The 23,481-nt window shown below is 41.3% G+C and overlaps 1 protein-coding gene across 6 annotated transcripts in view; it reads right to left on the reverse strand.

Moving 5' to 3' along the window:
• Positions 1-23,481, reverse strand: part of EYA1 (EYA transcriptional coactivator and phosphatase 1) — a 296,080-nt gene that overhangs the window by 16,239 nt on the left and 256,360 nt on the right. For all 6 annotated transcript variants that reach the window (XM_045861482.1, XM_045861480.1, XM_045861481.1 and 3 more), the window contains 4 exons: positions 5,119-5,177; positions 4,848-5,008; positions 3,733-3,847; positions 3,494-3,615 (listed from right to left, as the gene is read on the reverse strand). In XM_045861482.1, coding sequence (XP_045717438.1) covers positions 3,494-3,615; positions 3,733-3,847; positions 4,848-5,008; positions 5,119-5,177 — 457 coding nt within the window. The remainder of the gene's footprint in view (positions 1-3,493; positions 3,616-3,732; positions 3,848-4,847; positions 5,009-5,118; positions 5,178-23,481) is intronic.

Genomic DNA, 23,481 nt, shown 5'->3' on the forward strand with positions numbered 1-23,481 from the left:
CGTCTGATCCAAAGGCTATTACTGAGAAGGATGAAAACAATGGCGAAATCAGACACGGGAGTGAGTTCATCCCCCCATGTTCAGGTTGGGGTTTCATTTAAAGACCCCCAAAGCCTAATGTGTTTGCCTGAGATATTCTCATAAACCTGTTTCTGAAATAAATGTCAGATAATGGGGCACTTCGGGGAGCTCATGCTTGCCTTACCAGACATCTAATGGTCAATAAAGCCCTTTCCCAGAGAAGAAACAGGTAAAGGTAACAGAATACCTTTATCTATCTATTATCTTTCCCATGTCAGGACTCGATTTGGGCCTCTGTGGCGACTACGCTGGCAGCGCCCCCTGCTCTTAATGCAGCCATTGTTGCTGCTTAGAGAAGAGGTCGGTGCCCCAAGTCCGGGGCTGCCAATGGGGTCATTTTAATGGACAATGGGACAGTTTATAGTTTTCAAATGGGAATGGCTGAGCGGGGCCTGCATCTCTTTCAAATAAGGATCAGATATACACACGAACAAATTGCTTGTTTGCTTAAACAAATGTCTGCTTTATATTTGTATTTTGCACTAAAATCTCTAGTTTGCATCTGACAGAATGAAACAGGGCCAGCCTTATTCAAAGGATGTCATTTCAATGCTGCTTCAGTTGCCCACTAAACTGTGAAATGTTAAATCACTTGAAGAAACTAATACAAAGTACAGTTTTCATTGCAAAAATATACAACCCTAAGTTTGAATGCCATGGTGCTATCTTTTCCTCAGAAGGAAATGGTAACAGGTTTTTGTTTTGTTTTTTTTCTTGTGGGGGGGAGTGTCTTATTCATGGAAAACAGAGAGGTAAACTCAATGGCTTTTTAAAGGTGATGCTGTGGTGAACAAAACAGTCCTCACCTACATGCTATCTCCTATAGGCTTTGTTGTGAATTTTGGGTCGTGTAGACATTTTGTACAATAAAGATGAAAAAATTGACTCTTGGAAGTTAATTTGAGCTAAACCCTTCTTAGCTGAAGTTCTCATTTGGATCAATGCATTCTGTCTGGAAGAACATCACAGCTCTGCTCCCTGAGATATCTCCTCCTATGCCTCTGCCATTGGTCGACAAGGAAAATGTCTAGGTTTTCTGCATCAACCCTCAGTCATATCTCATTTTATGGCAAAATTAGCCCTAACTAGAGGGATTCCAATCTCTACTTTTCTTGTTAGAAATATCATAAAAGAGTGACACCTAACACTTGGGTTTTGAGAGGATTTCTACCACCACATATTCTTTAATTCTAATTTTTGTTCTGTGCTGAAAAAAAATAAAAGTCCAATATTGCAAACAAAATGCCTATTAAAAATACTTCCTTCATTGTTATTATAACTTCCTATCAATCATCCTAACATTTTCAGATTATTTGGGATTAAAGTTCACCATGCATGTCGTGTTGTCTACTACTTGTTCCTTCCTTCTGGGGAGTAAGGCAATGTCCCTTCTATCCCATGTGCTTCTTAGGAATTTGTTTTGCCTTTTATGTGCTGACCAACCTTTACCTTTGACTCCTGTTTACAAAACACAGTATGGCTACTGTTTATTGATATAAGGAGGATAAACACCTGACAGTGTAAACTGATGGCTATTCTTGTGGAACATGAGAACATACAAAAATTTAGTTTTATTGGGTCACTAGGAATTCTATTTGGCATATCCCTTTCTTTTTTATAAGAATTTTCCAGCATTCTGTTCTTGGCCCTTTTCAAAAAGCATTGATTGTTCTCCAACTCCAACTATTTCCAAGTTCACAGAGCTATCTCTGAATATCCCAGAGGCTCTTCAAACTCAGCATGGATAAGATCAAACTCTTCTGTTTCTAATCAAACCTGATTTCCCCATCAGTTAATAGTGTCCCTGCTGATTCAGTTGCCTAAAAGAAACCTCTATGTCAGCCTTCTTCAAAATAAACAACCATTTATTCATACATTTTATTCAACAAACACTTACTCAGCACCTACTACGTGTTGGGCACTATAGCTACACTGATGAGTGAGGCAGACTATGAACAAATAACTATACAAGCAATTTTTTAGCCATCAATAAGTTCTTTGAAGAGAGGTGGAAAAGTGTAGTTAGAAGGAGAGTTAGATGTATGGGGATTCCATTTTTGTCCCTTTTTCTTTAGAGGTGAGCAGCTATAAACAATCTTTTCCCCACCTACCAGGGTATTTCTCCCCCTTCCCCAGGACTCACCGAAATAACATTCATCTCATCAGGGTGATGTACAAGGAAAGCCACCTATCACTATACCCAAGGCTACCTTCCCAGCCTCAGCTTTTCCTGAATGCTGCACACTGGTCACCCAGGGCCACTCATGAGTCCCTTAGAGGGGAACATGTTTTATTAACTTCTCTTGTCTCTTTGTTCTCATAAGCCTGTCTGCCTAGTAAACTCATATTTACCCTTCCATACCCAGCTCAGATGTCATTTCTTCCCTTTAGTTTTCCCTGACGTTTTCCCTCTGCCTCCTTCTGGGTGACAGTGAGTGCTTCCTCCACGATGTGCACCTCAGAGTTCAGGCACTGGTGGCACAGACCCCCTAGGGTGTGCAAATGTGTCTGGACCCGGGACTCAGAGATCTAGTTTGTCTCCTCTCTTTACTAGCTATTAACTTGAACAATTTACTGAAGTGTCTAAGCTTCAGTTCCCTCATTTATAAAATGGAAAGGTTTTGGAGATTGATTTTAACATGGAAAATGCTTAGTACAGGTCTAAGCTTCTAATAAATACTTGGTAAATGCTCATCTACATATTTTTATCATTGTATTATGGTTATATAACTCTCTGTCTTCCCTGTTGGATATGGAATTCTCTAAGAACAAGAGCCATATCTTTTTTTTAATCCCACTTTTATTCTGTCTTGATTTGTAATCCAATTAAATTTCAATTAGTCTTTTTTTCCAACTATGTTTCTTTTTTGCAAAAACTTAATTTTATTGTATCCTCATAACAAAAAGGGGAATTCAGTGCTTTACACATGTTGAATTAAAATAAAACAAGGCGGGTATAAGGGGACTGAATGGTAATGGAAAAAATATAGTAAAGATCAAGTTAAAAAATAAAGCAAAATATAGTTCCAGCAATAATAAAGAAAGGTGTTGTTAGAGTTGTTTCATTTCTACTTTGTATATCTCTATACTACTATTTGTTTTAGCTTATGAGATATTTTTGCTGATGCCTAAAAAAAAATAAGATAATCCAGAAATGATGCTCAACTGGCTATAGCCAAAAGGTATATAGGTCTTAATGTTAGCCAGTAAAGTGAAGTTTTCTGAATAAAACCACATGGATTATGATTTACAGTGTATTTCTCTTCATGTCTAAAGCCAATTTTGACAATAAAATTAGTTAAATTATTCTAGTTTTCTGGCATCTAGCATTCAGAACAAAAGTCTCATTTAATGCCTTTCATTTTTACTAGCCTGAAGGAGAAGAGTGAATCATAAAACAAAAGCAGCTCACCTATTTTAGTTGCACTGTAAATATTTTCTATTGGAAACACAATTCCTAATCCATACAGCAGGACTTTCGCCAATGCTGGGATAAGCTGAGTCGTCGTTACTAAAATATTCACACAGTTCGTCCTATGAGAACAGAGAGAAAGTAAAAAGACTTGGGAAACAAATCTCCAGAATGAATCAGCACAAGCATAGCTCCTTTCTTCAGCAAAGGCACCCCAAAGTGTCCTGGGGAGCGCTTACCGGGAGTGAATGAGCGTGAGCGCTTTGAGGGCCAGTGTCAGCCAGGAGTCCGTCAGGGCTTCGATCTCAGCCCTCAGCTGCAGCCAGGCCTCCCTCTTGGCCGGACCAAGCAGACCTGTGGATTGAAAAGCACATGAACCTACTTCCTTCGCAATGTGTCTATTCAACTTTATAAATAATAAACACTTAATCCTGCTACTACTATAACCCTCAAGCCTTACAGTATTCCAAATGATTTTTCACATATTAGCATTCATTTGACAAATATTTAGTAGTGTAGGAAGCATGTACTGAGTTTGCATTCCTAACATCTTTTCTTTTGGTTATAGAAGTCATCTCTTCTTTTTGGGGGGCCTAGTGGCACCCATTTCTCTAAACATGTAGTTTGGACAGAGCCACCCTACCCTCTGGCTCCCAGGATGGGAGGATGACCATGGTGGCTTGGCCAGTGAAGATCAGTCTTGGAACTCTTGCTGAATCCACTGGGAAAGATATTTCTCCACCCAAATGGAGGCACTAAACTGGCTGCTTAGAAACCTGGACACACCAGTGGTCGTCATTGCCACTTTTGGGGAGGGATGGACCTAGAATGACTTCTAAAGGAAAAACTGGGTGAGAGATCTCTGCTGGCATCATTTGAACACCTGGATTTAGCCATGCTGGAAGCAAACACCTTCCCTAAATTTTCATTAGTAAGCTAATATAGTCCCTTTTGTGCTAAAAACCACAAATGAAAACATTCAAACTCACACAAACATCTACTCAGTAGAAGGAGTTTTTTATAAGCCATCTCAAGTCATTGAGCAAGGGCTGTGAACCCCCACTTCACTGGAAGGACAAGAGAATGTCAGAGAGGTCAAGAAGTTTCCTCCAGGTCACACGCCTACTGGTAAGTTACGGAGCCAGAACTAGGGCAGACGTGCCTGGGCAGCTGGCACTCGTCTAATCTTCCTCTCACTAAATCACAGCTGGTCAGACAAAACTGGTCTAAAAATAGTTATTCTATTCCCCCCCCCCCAAAAACACCCACCCTGATACAAAACTGCGTGGTACTTTGAGAATTTTATCTAGACTGTCTGAACTAACCCAGTGAGGTACTGGTGACAGTCACTTGCCTCCGACGTTGTTTTTGTAGGTATTGTAGATCTCTTTTACTCGTCTGTAGCGGAAAGCCAACTTTCTCATCCAGTCTACACCGCCGCGCACACCGGTTGCCAAGCACAAATTAGCACTGGTGGCCGCAGCAGGAAAGCCATCTGTTCCAAAGTTATATGTGCTATTTAGATGCAAGAAAAGCCCAAAGTTAACCAAAGAAAGTTCATCTTAATTAGCTGAGCAATTACACCGTAAAATGGAGTTGGTCTCTTCACCTTCCTACGGGCTCACCTGAGGTCTTGACCATTATCATCTGAAGAGACATCATCTATATGAACTTGGTCACATTCCTAAAATGCAATCAAAATGCTACATGTCATTTTTCAAAAAGCATTTACATTTTTTTTTAAAAAACCACAGACAGCTACTTAAAAACCCCTGCAACTTTAATTGGACTGTTTTCCAACTATGTCAATCAGTAGGTGGCGGTCTTGTTAAATTGACATTTTTACCTACTTCAGGTCCTCTTTTAATATAAGAAACCCGCAATGTCATTAAAGACTACTGTTATTCAGCTTCAGAAAACAGATTTTTGTGTTTAGAAAGGAAAGTGATTGAAAACAATTAGCATGTGTGTTCCATAAACCTCAGGTACCTGAAGACATCATGCTGCTCCAAGCTGATTCAGTCAGTGCCCACACATAACTGAAACCAGACATTTCGGTGAATGTAACATGCTAGAAAAATTAAACCTGATGCTAACTGCCAATGAAATTATGACCTCTGATTGCTGTCGAGCCACACACCAACACAGCCTGGGGCCAGTGTGCTGAAGAGCCCAGACAAAAAAATCTGTTACTGGTTTGCCATTGATTTGAGAGATGTGAGTTTTATTCTTTCTCTTTCTGTGTGTGCACGCGCATGTATGTGTGGGAGGAAAAAAGCATGGGAGACTTCAAATAGAAACAATCAAACCATGCTGTGTTTTTTATTTATTTTTTTAATGGTTCACTATTATTACATATTCATTTTAAGCATTGGGTCTATGAGTTTAGTGTAGAATAATGTTATTTGAATAGACCTGACTTTTAAATCCCAAACCATGTGTATACGTTGTTTAGGAGTGGAGGCTGTCATTCTGGGCTAACACTGTACTGGCCCAAGTTCATATTCGTGCACCTGTTGGCATATGAGCACCCTCTGTATCTTCCCACTGGGCGCCAAACCCCTAGTGTGCATGACTGTGGAAAGAACCGATCTCATACAACTCAGCAAAGCAGAATCCAACAAACATTTGTTGAACAAATGAAAGCACGCTAATTTGGAGACGGACAAGGTTTCTAGCCCAGAGAAAAGTAACACATACTTGGCATGCTTTAATATTTCAGTCATGATTCTTCTCTCTGCAGCCGGGCTCCAAATACCCTACTTACTTCCCTTCAAAGTTTTAGTTTCAAAAATATTATGAAAAGAATTTTCCAGGTACACCATCCTACATTTTAAAAGGGTCTTCTGATTAAAGGTCTGGTCATATTTCCTGTATAGTTCATTTTATAAAATCCAGTGCTTAACATTCAACTGGCAAGAAAGATGACATACACACAGTGCCCCAGTAACAAAAGGTGTATTTTTATGTTGCCGGTTCCTTCTGAACAAATTCTTTGCTCTCCATGGATTTGTGAGGAAGGGAGCAGAAGATAGAAGTGGAAAGAAACTCAAACCAGCTGTTGCTTAACAGAATTAAAACCCTGACCCCAACCTCTTTTCTAAAGCATCTATTTTCCAGGCAACCCGCTCCCAGCAAGCAGCAAGTTCTAGGGAGGAAAAGACTTTGACCTTGTAACCCTCCCCTGCTCTCCCAAGATCTATAACCTCAGATAAGAAAAAAGGAAAAGCCAGTCCAGGAGGCCTTACATGTGGACGGCGAGTTTCACATTTGAGGAACAGGTCATTCCTGGAAAACATGTTTGGGAATTTCTCAGAGTTATTCATTTAATCGGGAAGGTGAATGCTAGTTACAGTTGTTGTTTTCGACAATGTACTTATTCTGGCTTTAAAGAGTTTCTAAATCACAAGTAGGGATTTCTGCCATTTAATCAGTCAAAAATACAATTTTTTATGTTGTGGGTAAATATCTCTTTTAAGGGTACCTGGTTAATGTACAAAAAAGTGTACCTCAAAAAGCCTCCCAAAGCAAACAAGCAAAACAAGCAAAAGCCATAGTGAGTTTTCTCTCTTGGGAGAGAGAACAGATCAGGAGGAAGTTGAGGGACTGAAAGAGGAAAAGATATGTTAAAAAGAATTCATTTTAAGGAATCAAAGTTGACCTAAAGTTCCTAGGTTGACTCTAGGCTTGGGGAGAATTCTTTGGAAATGTAGGGTGTTAAGAGGCTTTTCTTAAACTAAAGCTGTGTAAATCCCCATTACTAGCAGAGAAGTCAGTTATCTAATAATGACCATTAATGACTCCATTGTTGCTATTGTCCTCCCACATCCTGTGTTTGTTTTCTCCTGCAGGCTGCACGGGAGACCTTGTGTCCCCAGCCTGAGGCTCCACTAGATGTATTGTTCAGTATGTTGGTTTGTCCTAATTAAGTGTCAGTAGCTTTAAGCTTTTACCTGCAGATACCAAGCTCATTTGATTTGATTAAAGCAGAGTTTGGTGTGTTGGCAACAAGGAAATCTCCTTCTTTATCAGGAGAATTTTTGTAGAATGATTTTAATGACAAAAAGTGCAAAAATCAAGAGCATTTTTAAAGGGCCTAATTAGCACCTCAGGAATTAAAAAAAACATTAAAATATCTATGCCAAATTTGGTTTTGCAATTGTTGCTCATTTCACTTAACAATAGAAAAAATACCATATTGCACAAATTTTGAATGGATAAAGAGTTACATACTAAAGATTCATTACCTATAAGTTTATATGAGTTTGCAAATAATGGTATAGCTGTTTTGAGAAATAAGCTGTGTGTATGGTTTTTGGAAAATTTTAATGAGGAACTATAATATCTTACTATCTTGATGCTCACCTACTAAAAAGTTTAATTCTTCAAAAAAAAAAAAGAGGAGACTTTTAACAGACTGAAATGCTACTTACCCAGCAGAGCTGCGTAATGTGTGACCTGTGCTGGGTGTATTCTCTCTCAAGGTAGAAACCGCAGGCCCATGCCTTCTATCATCCCGAAAACCTGTCCCTCCATGGGATGGAACTCCCTGCCTCCCACTCTGCAGAAGGCATCTTGTGTATCACTTGTCTTCCTAAGAGCCTAAATTTAGGTTTTTGTTTTTGCTTTCTGGACTTGGTTGTTTTTAGTTACCAAATCTGTCTTAAATCCAAACATCAAATACCTGAGGAAGGGGAGCAGAAGGGGCTTGGCCCACTGAAACAACAACAGTCGTGCTCTAAGCTCCTTTGGAACAATCCGCAGACCCAAAGGACAAGAATGGAAGCTTCCCATATTTTCAGGTGCCAAAATATATCCCTAACACCCTGCTTTGGTGCTTAATAAACTGAGGGCAGAACATAACAGAACTCCCTGGGAAAAGAAGTTTCTATTCCCCAAAGACTGAATGTGTTGAAAACACACTTTTGAAATAAAGTTCCAAAAATTTCATGATAAGGTTTTTCAGGAGCTCAAGTCATCAATGAACCGGAGTCTTAGAACAGCATTCGAGTGTGTGGGGGCCACCGTGCCTGTATGGCCAGGTTAGCACATTTTATGCATTAACTGTCCTGTTGAGGTTTGAGATGCCCAAGGGACCCCTAACATGGTTGGGTGTCTGGCTTGGAGTGTCACTTGGGCCAGAGGTAGCAATTCCTTGGACTCCTGGTAGACCCTGCAGTCAATATTCATCCCAGCTGGCTAATAGGTGCTTTAGAGTTTAGAACGGTTTTCATTTATTCATGTATCTAATTATTTATTAAGAGGCTACTATATTCTAGGTGTTGTTGTAGATGCTAAGGACGTAGCATTTAATAGACAAAAATCCTACCAATTTAGGAATTAATATGGCAGACACTCCAAAGCAGTAAAACATGCAAAATGTGAAATATGTTAGATAGTGTTAAAATCGAAGGAGAAAAGAAAAAACAACAGGCAAGGGAAATATGCAATGCTGTGCAGGTGTCTGAAGAAAGAGCCTAGCCAGCCAAGAAAAGATCAAGTACAAAGGATCTGAGGCAGGGGGCCTCTGGTGCTGGAGGAGGGGCAGGAGGGGAAGGGTTAAGCAGGCTGGCAGGTAACAATAGGAGCTGGCTTTGGAAGTTTCATTAAGTTATGAGTCCCTGCTATCAGGGCACTTACAGTTTAGCAGAAAAGATATTTACTACACCATGATAAATTACAGTTGAGGTAAAAGCTGCAGAACCTCCCTGGGACCAAAGGAGCATCCTCCTGCTGAATGGCTGGATTTATTGGTCCAAGAGGGTGGCAGAGGTCTAAAAAAACTGAAATTATATTTTGTGAGGTCAGGGAGGAATAGCAAGGCCCCCCACTGATCCTTGTTGCTTTTGTGATGAAAGCAATCAAGTAAAGAGAGAAACACAGACTGCTATTACTGAAGCTGTGGTAACAGAAACAGTACAGCTCTGTGGTCCCAGACCGGCAAAGCCAGACTCTACATTTGACAGCCGTGGGATGGGGGTGAGGGAGTGGGTCTCATGGAGGAAGCTACCTCCTGGCTGGGAAATACCATATTTTCCATGTATAATGCATGCTTTTCCCCCAAATTTTTGAGGGAAAAGTAAGGGTGCACATTATATAAGGGCAGTACTAAAACCGTTGGGTGCACATTATACTTGGCAAAAATACACCTCAGGACAGAGAGATGTGGAGGAGCTCTGGAGTTCTTGACCCCCGAGAGCCAGCTGAGAGGGAAGGCTCTTGAAGACAGTCTCCTTTGCCCCCCACATTACGGATATGAAAGCTAGTCCGGAGGCTGGATAGGGATTGAGGATGGGGGAAATGTGTTCTGTTAAGGGCCTTCCAAAGGCATGTCAACAGGAGCAACATTTTTTGCTTATAGGCTCTGTATCGAGTCAGCAGTAGAGGAATATATACTTAATGTTGTTACTTAGCCATTTTCACACATAGCCACATAGCACAAACAGACCTTAGAAGGGCTGGGCAGGGTTGTGATGATCCTTTATAGGGAAAGTTTACAACTAATCACCGAATTCAGATAGTGCTAAAGTACTCCGCCCTCTGACCCCATCCTGAGGCCAGGCTCCCCCCTTTCCAAAGTCCTAAAGCACCAGGGACATGCCACCTGACACTTTGTATCCCTTGATAGTTCAGATAGTTCAGATAGTTCAGATAGTTCGTTTTGTGCACTTCTGTGGAGTTTCTGTACACTTGTATTTTTTCCATAGAGTCCTATTTTTGTGTGTGACATGTTAGTGATGATAACTCATTTTACAGATAAGAAAAATGAAGATGCAGAAAAGTTAAGAAAAATGAAGATGCAGCGCTGAGACACTGGCTCTCTGACCCCCAATTTACTGTTTCTTCCCAGGCTCCCTCAGTTTCCAAAGGAGTGGAGAGCGGCCCCACACCATATGGTGGCCATGACCTAGGTCCTTTACGGCTTTTCCATTGTTTTGAGCTTAGGGCACTCCAGCTCCCACACACATCCTCCCCTTTGTCTGCTCTACTCCTGCCTGTACCCAGCATTTGTGACCACAGCCCCTCCCCGAGCCTGGCGCTCAACTGAGCCCTCTGTCCTCCAGCAGAAGCCCCAACCCTTCCCACTTAAGTGACTGGCACTTTGGAGGGAGCCCCATTGTGGTAATGGCATTCTTGCCCAGGGCAGAGGGTACAGAGAGCAACTATAGGTGGCGAGAGTATAGGTGTCCATGTGACTTCGACACAGCATGTCCCAAATAGGAGGTTTGAGGCCCAGGAACAGGGATTTGGCACCATCACGGCAGAGAGGCACAGTGTCGAGCCCTAAGGTGCTACATGCAAACCTCCGCTCTACGTGACAAACTCCTACAATTATCATTCGGATAAGCACCACAAACCAATCCACCAGGGCTTGCCCTTGCCTGGCCACCCTTTATACTCCACAGCCTATGCCTCACAGAGGAGTAAAATAAATAAAGTCAGCAAGCTCCGGTTACTACTGGCCCTCACTCCAGACATCTAAGCTCTAACGGGGCTGGGCTCAAAAATGCTCACGTGGATGGCGGTGGGGGAAACGGCTGGCCAGCATGCGAAGCAGCAAACACCAGCTCTGGTGCTGGGAGCAGGAAGAAAGCCACATGGGCTACAATCTCCCAGCCATGGAGCAAAGGCATGCTCGCTTTCAGATCTCTGGATGCACTGTTATTCTGTCTTTTTGGTCCCGTCTGTCAGTGTTCTTGGCACAGCAACTCAAGCTGACCTTTTTCTGATCCGTCATCATCTCTGGCCTTCCAGGGCCGGGCCACAGACATGTCCTTTTGGAACAAACCCCAGGAATAACTTCAATTTTGTACAGGGCTCATATGCAAAATATTAAGTTATGGCTGAATTTTTCTGCAAATATTTATTCTGCTTTGATACCGTAGTGGTTGTACTTTCCCCCAAGATGTTCACTGTTCCATAATTATGTAAAAATACACCCTACCATTCACGTTAGTTTAGGAAAATTAATAAAAGAATTAAGACAGTCACAATAGGTCTTACTCTCTGTGCCAAGCACAGTGACGTAACAGCCGGCACATCGAGGCGCCGTGCCCCTGAACACGACACCAGAAACATAAACTGCAAGCAAACTTGAAGGCTCTAAGATGACTTTGAGGTCGGCGGCATGTTATAAAATGGAACAATATGAAAATGTTACAAACATGCCTTGGGAGAAGTTGAATTATACAAGCCCAAATTCTGCTGACCAAGGCTATATTTGTTCCATTTTCCAAATTTACCAGGAGAAAGTTAACACCATTCTGCCAACTAATTGTTTCAATACCTTCTTTTACAAAGTAAAAATAGAAGGAAAAGAGAGCCGCTAGAGAATGAGGTGTATCATTGTGTCTATACATCAGTGTGTCTGCTGAGACCAGCTGGAGCTGGCCAGGGTGGAGGAGACCATGACTGGGCTCTGTCCCCTCCTGTCTGTCATCAAGGAATTGTATCCACTGCTCCGAGCTCCCCACTGAAAAATACAGATATGTGCTTGGTACCTTAGACATCTACAAGTTACTAGAAAGAATTTTTCCTTTTATTTCTAAGTCAAGAAATGGCTAACTAGACAGAATATAGGAGTATTTCTAGTATATTACAGACAAACACACCAATTGTCTGAAAGCTTCGACAAGTGATCAGCAATGCATCAGAAAGGAAAAGGGCAGCGGGGGACATCCCCCTGTGGATCTGCCCACACCACTACTGTCTTTGTCACAGAAAATCTAAATTGTACAGATGACATCACAGGGTGACCAGGGTCTGAGTGGCAGATGTTTGAAGGGAGTGATTTCCAAAGCAGCTTTTGGAAATAACTCCTGATTCCCTAGATATTTTTCTAACTTCTTTGGGAAAAGTAAGGTAAAATGGTTCATACCTAGAGATTCTTCATGATCCAGAAATTCTGTGTAGGGGGAAGAGGTGGTCAAGAAACAAGCCATTTGATGGGGAAGAGGTGAAGAATCCTGCTTCAAATTCACTGATGATTAGATTGCATACGTTGGTCTCTGGGGCTACGAAATTCTGCCGTGAGTTAGTATATTTGCAGAAACCATGTTTTTATTTGCAGATTTCTCTCTGCAAAGCAGACTCTTTAGTCAATGTCCTGTGTGTTTACACTGATGTGTAATATCATCATCACAATGTGCTTTCTGAGGGTGTGCCACAGCCCTGACTCCCAAACAAACATAATAGAGAGCTTTTATGGGGCTGTGCCCTAGTACCCACCATCACAACTAGCTGCAAGCCTGCCACATGGGCACGTGGAAAGGCAGGGGGTTCAGTGTGCAGCCCCTCAGCTGTGGTGCTGGGCAGGCAGGCTTGTCATGCCTGTAAGGGGCACACCTCGTGACTTGCTGATGGCCCTTGCTTTCCCACCACAATGCTTCCTTGCAGATCTCCCACAGCTAAGGCACAGGGGATGAACAATGGGAGGCTTTAAAATTTGCTTCATTACTTGTGACAATTTGGGGAAATGCAAGTTGATGAATTAAAATATACCTGGAGAAATTTAAATTCCCACTCTAAACTATCTACTCAGCATAGCATTGGCACTAACACATATCCAGTCAACATTTAAACATCCCAATCTGTTTCCATAGCAACAGGATGACACAACTATAGAAGCCAATGAGGGGCAGGATTTCAAATCTCAAAAACTGATATGGAACTTTAACATCTATTTTTGTGATTTGGTAATGAGATACAACTTGTGCAGACAAACATTGATTTTAATTATTATTTCTTTCTTACAAAGCAGTATTTTAATATATTTAATGTTACAATACCCTTTAGGAAATATCTAAATGAGAGAGCTATTTTACTAGAATTATGTTTATATTAGCTAGACCTAAGTGCTCGTACTCAAAACCCAAGGTCTGAATGAGAGCAGTTTCAACAAAGGTATTAGCTATTTCAATATGATTCTGTTTAGATGAATGCCCATAAAATATTTAAAAAGTAAAATCTTTACTGAAAGTACCTGAAGATGGCATATTAAGGCCAAAGATAAACTGAAGTGTTTAAGCTACGGTTTCACCAATGCATGAGGTTATGGTAAACATTTAAGATCACTAAAACTTTATAGGACACGCAAGCTTTTTACTAATAATAATTAAAGAAAAGATGAAAACAGGTTTTTAAACATTTTAGTATTTACTTATAATACTAGTTCCTTTTACAATGTACTCATTGAAAATAAGATGTCGTGGTAATACCACTTTAGCGCATTGCTCAAGGAATTCCAAAGGAATTACAGGAAGATAGCGCCTTCTTAGAGAGCAGTGCAGTTTCATAAGTACATGTCAGTTCCACTCTGCCTGGAGTTCCTTCTTTCTTACAATGAATACCTTCTTTACCACAAGATTATATTAAATATATTTGTCTTTATTCACACTCTCAACCCTAGGGTGAAGAAAAGAAAGCCTTACTAATGAAAGCCAGAAAGAATTGAAAATAAACTTCTAAAACAAAATGAGCTTATTCAAAATGGTTCAGTGCTGTGTTTCTGTAAGTATGGATTATTTTAATTGATAATTATGGCATATGTTAAATTTGATCTAATGGTATGAATACTTACAATTTACTTTACTTTTAAAATAGTTAAATATACAGTGAATGCCTGACATCTAATTCTACAAGATCCATTTTTATTGTTTAAGATATGTTTAATGCAATAGCACAATCTATGGCAGTGTTTGCTAGACCCCTGTCACATGCTATTGTACACAAAAGGCTTAAACCCAAATGCCTAGCTTTATTTATGGTTCAGCTAATATAAGAAGATTTGTTTTTTTTTATGCATTTGTATAGGAACCAGTGACAATGTTATAAACCTTTGAATAAAAACAAGACCATGCATTAATGTTTGATAGTATGTCAGATTGTAGTATACAAGTTTATCATAAAAGCAACATGCATACTTTAAATTATATCATGTAACTTAAAGTATTAAGAGGAAATATTAGAGGATGACTATATATAAAATAGTCCAGAGCTTCAAAAAAACCAACTCAGTACATATATACTATAAATGGAGAGTCAGAACTACTCTTAAGAACAAGGCTTTGATTTACTGCTGATGTGGTTTCTCAATTTTCGATGGGTTTGCTCATCGTTCTGCAAACATCATTTGTCACTGGCAGGAGTGCTCTTTGTAACTCCTGTCGCCGTTCTCTCAGATCTATTATTCCTGCTGAGCGCATCTACTGCAGAAGAATTTTTCACAGTGACACCGACTCTAGCCTTGCTGTGAATGATCACAGTCTCATAAAAACCGTTCTTTTTATTGCAAACTTGCTTCCAGAAGTATGGCAAAATACCCGAACCAGGAAACCTTTCATCCTCTTCTGCGATCCCTTTCCTTTAACACTCTTTTGAAGAAACTGAATCACATACTAATTTATTCACAGCGTGGTTAACTAGAAGTTTCAATTTACACAGAATAGTTCTCTGTTTTGATCACATATAAAACAATGAACTAAAGCTATAATTTTGAATAGGTCATATTTTAAGAGAGGTTTTTTTTAAGCAATTTTTCAGTCTAAAATTAAATATTTGGAATAAAAGCTCCAGTTCATGACCATTCCATGTCTATTGAATCATCCTTAACCGCAAACCATATGTCAATAGAACTTTTAAAGAAATATTTTAATGTAATAGGCTTTTTAAGTGACCTTTCTTTTTTGCAGGGGTGGGAAGTGAGATTTGAAAGTTTGAAAGAGATTGGTTTATCAATTTTAGTTAACATATCATGCGGCTGGATGATTTTAAATAATAAAAAAAATACTCACTTTTGTGTAAAAAGAATGAGTGGCTCAGAATAACATCCTTAGTTACTAAGTTAACAAAAGTCTCCCAGCCGATTTCCTCTGCCATATAATAATTATTTTCTCGGGAGGCAAAAGTATGCAGAACCGGACATTGGCACTTAAAAAAGGTCCCCCTTGAGCTGCAGGAAGGTTCCATCATCACCTCCCCTCACTGTCTGCCCCTCATGGGGCAGAGAGGACCTCTAAGGGGGCCACTTCCGTACTTAAAAAGTTTCCTTCTCGTCCAAGTGTCAGTCTCGTTCAGGGGTCTGAAATTCCAGCCCCTGAAATCATTTCTTTTGAATCTTCTTTTATAGGACAAAGACTTCAGGTAACAAGACAGTAGTTAAGCTCCATAACTTTGGTGTGAAGTGTTCTGTCTGATGAACTTCCTCCAGCACGGGAGCAGTGGCGAGGCCCCAGCCACCGGGTGTCAAGGGGCAGGGGAGGAGGAGGGGTGCTGGCAAGGAAAACTAAGGAAAAAATGTGTCCAAACCCACATTCTCACTCACTAGAAAACTACCTTTTTTCCCATGATTTAATTTGTAAGGCAACAAATAATCATGTTTTGGTTATCTGTTATTCAGGAAAATGCTATATTATGTGCCACAAACATGTCACATATATATTTATTATAAATACAGGGCCCAGCACAAATAACACCCCTTTTTATTACATAAAAATCTTTTATTACAAAATCATAAGCATGTAATTCTGTAACATAACATTATCACACTCAAACACACTATAGGACACTTTAGGTGAAATGTTCAAACTGCTGTCCATCTCATGTGAGACATTCACATACCCTACCAACCATACTCGGTGGCGTTTCTTCTGCCAGATGCTGTATAGTATTAACTGTGGAAATACCTCTAGAAAATATATAGGGCACACATTCTATATTCTTTCATTCATTTGTCATACATTCAACTAAAAACTGGCCACCCACTTATATACCAAGCACCCAACACACAGAATATGAATGAGACACAGATATTTCCAGTAAGGCTTTATAAACATGGGGAAGAGCTGGAGAGAGAGTACAGGAGAGTGTCACTATAACTTCTCTTGAGGAAGGAACTGAATTCTTACAAAGCTATGGGAATGGAAAATGGAATTCATCACATGTCTAGTCCTCCTTTCCGCCGCCCTGTGCATCACTGATTTAGATACGTTTTTCTCATAGAGGATTTTGCTCTACCAGGAAATACAATTTCCAACATCTGGAGTATAAGTTTCTTGGGGGCTGGTAATACATATTACTTCTGTTTCTGTCTATCTCTGCCTTTGAACCAGATGCTTCAGGAAAATTAAATTGGAAGGACTTAATATATTCCAATGCCATTAAGCATTCAAAGGCCTCTATTATGAGCCTTAATCTTGCCTATCTGGTGCCACGTCTGTCTGTCTGTCCGTCCTGCACATCCCATTGCAAATGGCATGCATCTGCAAGGCTGGTCTCAATCTGCTTGGCCTCCACTTCCTTTTTTCATAAGATGATAGTTTGTCTCTTGCTTGCTGGAGTGCCTTCTGTCTCCTTTCTCTTCTGTCCAGGCAATGTCCTCTGCTATACCTATATTGGTTTCTTTTTCAGGCCCTGGTGTGTGCCTGTGACCCACTTTCTAAATAACAGCGACAGATATCGAGAACCTGCTAGGTGTCAGGCATGGTGCCAGGTATATTCAATGTTATTTCCAATCCTCCCGAACACTCTACATTTATGAATAAAGAAATGAAGACATATAAATGACTTTTGTATATCCCACCAGATAATAAAATCTGTGAAGGAAGAGAGAACTCTTCATGTGTCTTTTTCTCCCTGTTTATTTTCTAAATAGGATTCTATTTTCTGCCTATTTATTTTCTCTGTAGGCCAAGTACATAGATGATACTGAATGAAATCTTCCAGATAGTCTTATAGCCAGAATTTAGTTATGAAAGAATTGATGACCTAATCAAAAGTTCACTGACAATATTACTGCATTATGTCACTGAAGTGTTAAATACTAGTTTTTAAAAAATAAATTTATTTTCTCTGATGATAAAATGATACATACTCAGGTAGAAAATTCATGCCAGACAGAAACATACATAAGGAAATATACTTCAGTTACACCCCTCAGCAGTAACCACTGTTAACATTCTTCTATCATCCTTCCTGTCCTCTTATTAACTCACTTAATTATCCAAAGTTTCTTATGTTCTTCGAAGAGCTTACATTTCAGTAGGGGATACACACCACGAGGGCAGGTAACAACCAGACATGTGTTTTGTAGCTACTTTCCCCTCCACTTAATATGTAATAAAGATATTTTTATATCAATTAGTTATCTGTATTATCTTTTAAATTGCTGTATACTATTCTATTTTATGCATGTTTCATATTTCTTTTAACCGGGCAGAGGCTGAGAGTTTCCAATGTTTCTCTGGACTGTTAACCTCAGTAGGGTAACAATTATCCATGCTCCTTACAACTCTATGTGAAGCGTCTCAAAGACCCCTGGGTGCACAGACATTGCTTAGTAAACATTTCAGTGAATGACCATTGATCCACATGCTTGGATGTGTTGATGATATTCAGTTATTGCCTTGGGCTACATGATATTTTCCTTAGATGATTTTTTTAACCCCTTAGACCTTTGAGCCTTATTCATTATATGCCTTCTGCTTGCAAGTCTTCTCTGAAGCCCACTCCCCACTGCTGGTGGCTGTTAACCCTTCAGGGGCCATCTCTGCGCTGTCCTCCCCTTTCTGAGGACTCCTACTTAGGCTGAGCTTCTGGCACTTTGTGCTCCTGGAGAAGAGGGTTATCATCTTGTTTAGGATCATCTCTAAAAATAGTTTTAAAAAATTCCTCTGCTCATTATCTCAATTTAAATAGAAAGTTTTAAATTTTTCTTGGTTTGGGGGAAAGCCCTTATCAATTTCCATAAGGTCTTGGCCAGTTGTGAGGAGTGACTTCTGCTTCTGACCACTTGCATAAGTATGTGATTGTAAATATAACAGATTATTTATTTTTGCCACCTATAATTTAAATAACTTTGCTTCTATTTTAAAGTAAATGCTATGAAGATTAGTTTAAAAGAGAAAATATGCTTATTTCACTACACCTCTACATATTCTTATTAGACACATGCTAAACAGGACATTTCAACTGTTAATTTTCTAAGCTACCCATTTTTTTGCTGAGTAGAAATGTCGTAGCTGCAAGTCGAGTAGGATGGCGGCATTAATGCGTGCTTAAGACAAACAATTCCCACCAATTGAAATGGATGACATCTCGGACATAAGAGCTCCCTTCGACTTTCCAACAAAGTGCCAATACTGGAAGTTAATTCTTAGTCAATGACTTTTGAAGGGGCAAAGGAATTTACAAAATAATGTTGATCAACAGCAGCATCCTCTCTGCCTCCACCTGCCTTACAAAGGAGCAGCCCACAATTAGCAGCAAGAAGGACCCAGGATCTAGAAAGCTTTCCTTAGAAATGCTGTTAAGTTGCTGAACTGAACTGAGCCCAGATAGAGGCTCCATTGTAGCTGCTCCGAAACAGGAGAAGTCTCCGGGGGCTGCAACTTAAACACATTGGGGGGAAGTTGAAGTTACAGGCTTTCTCTTGCACTAGTCAATTTGAAAAAAGAATTCCTTTCTCGACTGAGCAAACTTCCTATGGAGGTAACTGAATAAAATCTGGCTTTACAAAGCAGTGACTTTCTCTCTCTCTCAGATTGAAGATTAGCTAGCACCTGTCAAAATCAAGAATCTAAATGAAAGGTCTGTCATATGTGACACCAAAAGGTCAATTTCACAGGATTTTAAAATAAACTGACAGCCACCCAGCCAACTCTGTGGAAGCTGCAGAGGCATTTCCATTCCCCACTCAACAGCAGGGGGAGGCGCTCCTGTTCTTCGAGGCTCACCAGGTGGCAGGTGCTGGGCTGGGGCTCCAGACCCCTGCCACCTCCTGAGCACTCGCCATCCCTGCGCCCTCTCTGAAGCTGGTCAGAGCTGGCTGTGAGCAGCTCACGCATTCGAGTGCGGACTGCACTCAGGTCACTCCATCTCTGAAGTGCCCCTCCTTTGCTCAGACCACACCACCTTCCAGCAGCTTTGCCCACAGACTAAAGAGACTATGGCAAAGCCAGGAAGACAGTTCCATGGGCAGGTTAATTACCAGTTTGCTAGAAGGACCACTTTTGTTTCACATGAGTCATTGAATTTTCTGAATTCTAAATCTTCAATACACACTTAGATTCTGTGTTTTGAAACAAAAATTTCACAAAGGGACCCCTGTTTGGAGATCACTTTTCTTCCTCATTCAAACATTCTTCCTGGGAATCTTAACCATTATTTCTTGTGTGATGGCTTCAAGTTCAATTCTCCTTTCTGAGCTTCAGACCGGCACGCACAAATGCTTGCTGGAGTCCACCTGCCAGTCCGACACGGGCTTCAGATTCAACATCTCAAAACCCAATAGCACCATCCTTCCAAAGCCAGCCAATTTTCCTGCTTTTTTAATTATTATTTTTATTTTTTATTGTTATCTTATTGCTCAAGCCAGGCACTAAGGCTCTTTCCTCTCTACCCACTGTGTTGATTGCAGTTCCTAATCCTTCCAGAGGACTTTCTCAATAGCTGTCACATCTGCCCCTGCACTGTCCCCACAAATAAACCCTGCTGATTTCTCACTCAGATTACTGCCACCTCTGACTTCGAAATACAGCTCATTTCAACTCTTTTTTTTAATTTGTTTTTAGAGAGAGGGGAAGGGACAAAAGGAATGACAGAAACATTGGTATGAGAGAGAAACATTAATTGGTTGCTTCTCCCACATGCCCAGATCATGACCAAACCTGCAACCCAGGCAGGTGCCCTGACCAGGAATCAAACCTGTGGCCTTTTGGTTTACAGGCCAACACTCAACCAACTGAGCCACACTGGCTGGGGCCCATCTCCATTCTTTAAGGATTACCCTTGGCATTCAATATGAAACCCAACTTTCTTAGCTAAGTGGACAAAGCCATATGGTCTGGCTTTTCTCCCATGCCTACCTCACACCTGTTCCATGCAGGCTCTGTGCTTTATAGCTACTCAAACTCTTTTCCTGAGTGTCACACACTCTCATGCCACTTCATTAGGAAGTCATTTCTCTGACATTCTCAGCCCTGTCACCTCTTTCCCACTAGGGTCAGCCACCTGCCTTTAGAGCCACTGCTGTCCCATGTGTCTCCATCACTGTGGCTCACATGCTGCGAACATAAGCCAGCCAAGAACATAATGTTCTTCTGCTTCTCTGTGCCCACCTGGCAATTGGGGTCCTGGAGGGCAGTGGATATATTTCATCTCCTCAGTGCCTAGCATCGTGTCCAGAATGGAGCACATGAGTACATCCACAGTACAGGAGGTCTTGTCTCTGTAATGCGGGGTCTACTAGGATGATACTTTTGCTTATTCAACTACAGGACTTTTTTAAAATTAGTTTTAGAGAGGGAAGGAAAGGAAGGTGGGGAGAGGGAGAGAGAATGAATGAACCATTGACGTGAAGAGAAACATTGATGATTTGTCTCCTGTGTGTGACTCAACCAGGGATTGAACCCACAACCTAGGTATGTGCCTGACCACAGATATAACCTACAACCTTTTGGTGTATGGGATGATGCTCCAACCAACTGAGCCACCCAGCCAGGGCCAACAACAGGGATATGTAATCACATGTCTGTCAACTGCCTGCCTGCCTGCCTGCTGGCCTGCACGTCTGTTTACCTGTCTACTCACCTCCCAGCATTTCAGAGCAAATCTTAGGTTGCCTGAATAACTGCTGTTCATGACACATGGTGAGAAAGAAAGATTTCAAAGAACCCATCAGAGAACACATTGGTACTGGGCCCGGCTGTGTCACATCGGCGTGCGCCACCACCAAGGTGCTACTGCCTCCTCTGTGTTGCTACCAAGGAACAGCTGTTGTGTCAGCAGCTGGAGAAGTTCAGTGCAGTGACATCTGTGACAGGAAGCCCCTCTACCACCTGAGCTACTTCCCTTCCCATGTGTAACCTGGAGATGATAATATTGAGTTCACGGTGCTGGCGGAGACTCAAAGTTGATGCTTTCCCCCTCTTTTTTTAAAAAAAGATTTTACTTATTTTTAGAGAGAGAGGAAGGGAGGAAGAACAAGAGGGAGAGAAACATCGGTGTGTGGTTGCCTCTCGTGTGCTCCCTCCTGGGAATCAAACTCATGATCCTTTCATTTCCAGGCTGGTGCTCAATCCACTGAACCACACCAGCCAGAGCTCAAAGTTGATGCTTTTTGACTGATGTGAGACTTGCTTCCCTAAAGCCTGCCGCCTTCCTTCCTCCTGCTTCACCAGGGCAGGAGCAGCCTGGGCCAGTCCGTGGAGGGGCCAGCCACCTGGACTGCATCCAGGGAGGGGCCCCGCTCCATGCTGCACACACCACCAGCGAGGTCCACGAGCCCTCCTTCAAAACATGGGGCTGGAATTGGACAAACTTCTCAGCACAACCAGAGAAACACGTGTCTTTCTGACACAAAGCCAACATCCTTGTTTACCATGAAGGGACAGCATCAAGTGATGGGAGCCAGATCCAGGAGCTCTTACCCAGCAGTAAACCTCCCCTCATGAAAGTGGGAGTGCGCGGGGGGTGTGAGTGAGGGAAGAGCAAGAGGCGTGCCCCGTGAAGTGCCTGGAACCATCTGCCCTTGCAAACTGAACACAGTCAATTTTATTGTTTTCTGCTGTGGTTTCCGTCGGAATTCATCATGGTAATTTGGGCGGCAAACCCCTTATTGTCTCCTACCCTTCTTCCCCTGACCCCTCCCCAAGTCACCCCCTCTTCTTCGTCTGTAGTCCTGCCCAGTGCTCTGCATCAGAAGACACTCCACCGACAGCGATGGCAGCACAGACTGCTCGCTGCCTCCCAAGCACACGCTAGTTCTCCGCACTGAGTAGATATTAATGTACGGAGTCCTCGCAGTGACCCTATAAGGGGTTACTTTCATCATTTAATCTCACAGAAAGGAAATCAGTGCACTGAGGGGCCACTCTTGAATGAATGAATTCATGAGTTCAATTTGGTACTTCTGGAACTATAAGATAAGAAACCACATACATGTAGGGCTTTGAGTCAGGTTAGAATAGTTGAATCATACTTCCATCCAATCATTTTCTAATTATAAGAAATAGTAACTGTAGAAAATAAAAACTTAAGAAAACAGTTTAGTTATTGGCAGTGTTACCACACTACCTAGAGATAAATCTTTTTTTTATTGTCTAAATTATTTTTTCTAACATTTTAAATGAAGAACACCTTTTATCTTCTTTTTTTGATCAGATAGCTTTTTTTAACCTTAAACTTGAACTACACTGTGTATTATTTTATATCATACCTCTTCCATGTGTACTATCTTTTGACATTAAAGATTTCAAAAGTATGACTTAAAAAAGGCTAATATCAAAATGTAAAAATATGGATAATTTCAATTGTTCTTGAGATTGTGATTAATCATTTAGTTTTCAAAAGTTAACATTTGCAAAGTATAAAACCAGTAATGCTCATTGTAGACTACGAATTTGGAGAATTTAGGAAGCATTATATAGAAATGGATGAGAGACTCTATGTAGCAAATCTGGTGGTAAGAGCTTAGGATTCAAGTGGACCAGTCATGGTTCCCCACCCTCAAGGGATTTCCTGGTGGGGGACAGAGAGGGGCAGAGGGAAAGTCATAACAGAGCATGTATGGCAAGTATTTTTACTGTGAGAACGGTCCCCTCTTACCACTGCCAGATCCTGCTGCCTGCCTGGCCCGTGCCAGGGGGTGGGGGGGTCTGCCTTCCTTCCGACCTGAGTGCAGCCCTGTAACTCATGTTCAAGCTCCTGTCCCTGCTCCCACCCACGCACTTCACTCTTGCAGTTCTGCCCTCTCCGCCACACCACACATCTTTTCTTTTCTACCCAATCATCCCACTGGCATCCAGCTGGCTTAAACAATTGCAGTTTAAAGTTGAAAGACTCTGCCTTGATTCCATGAATCCCTCTGTATACCACCCATGTCTTCCCATGTTGTCACTGTGGAAACTCTCTCGTCCTCTCTCAACCCTCATCCTCTCTCCAGTCCATTAGACTTGGACTATGTCTTCCCATTTCAAGGAAATGGTGCTTAT

This window comes from Phyllostomus hastatus, unplaced genomic scaffold (genome assembly GCF_019186645.2).
Source record: "Phyllostomus hastatus isolate PE091 unplaced genomic scaffold, TTU_PhHast_1.1 phas_scaffold_21, whole genome shotgun sequence".
NCBI classification, from domain to species: domain Eukaryota; kingdom Metazoa; phylum Chordata; class Mammalia; order Chiroptera; family Phyllostomidae; genus Phyllostomus; species Phyllostomus hastatus.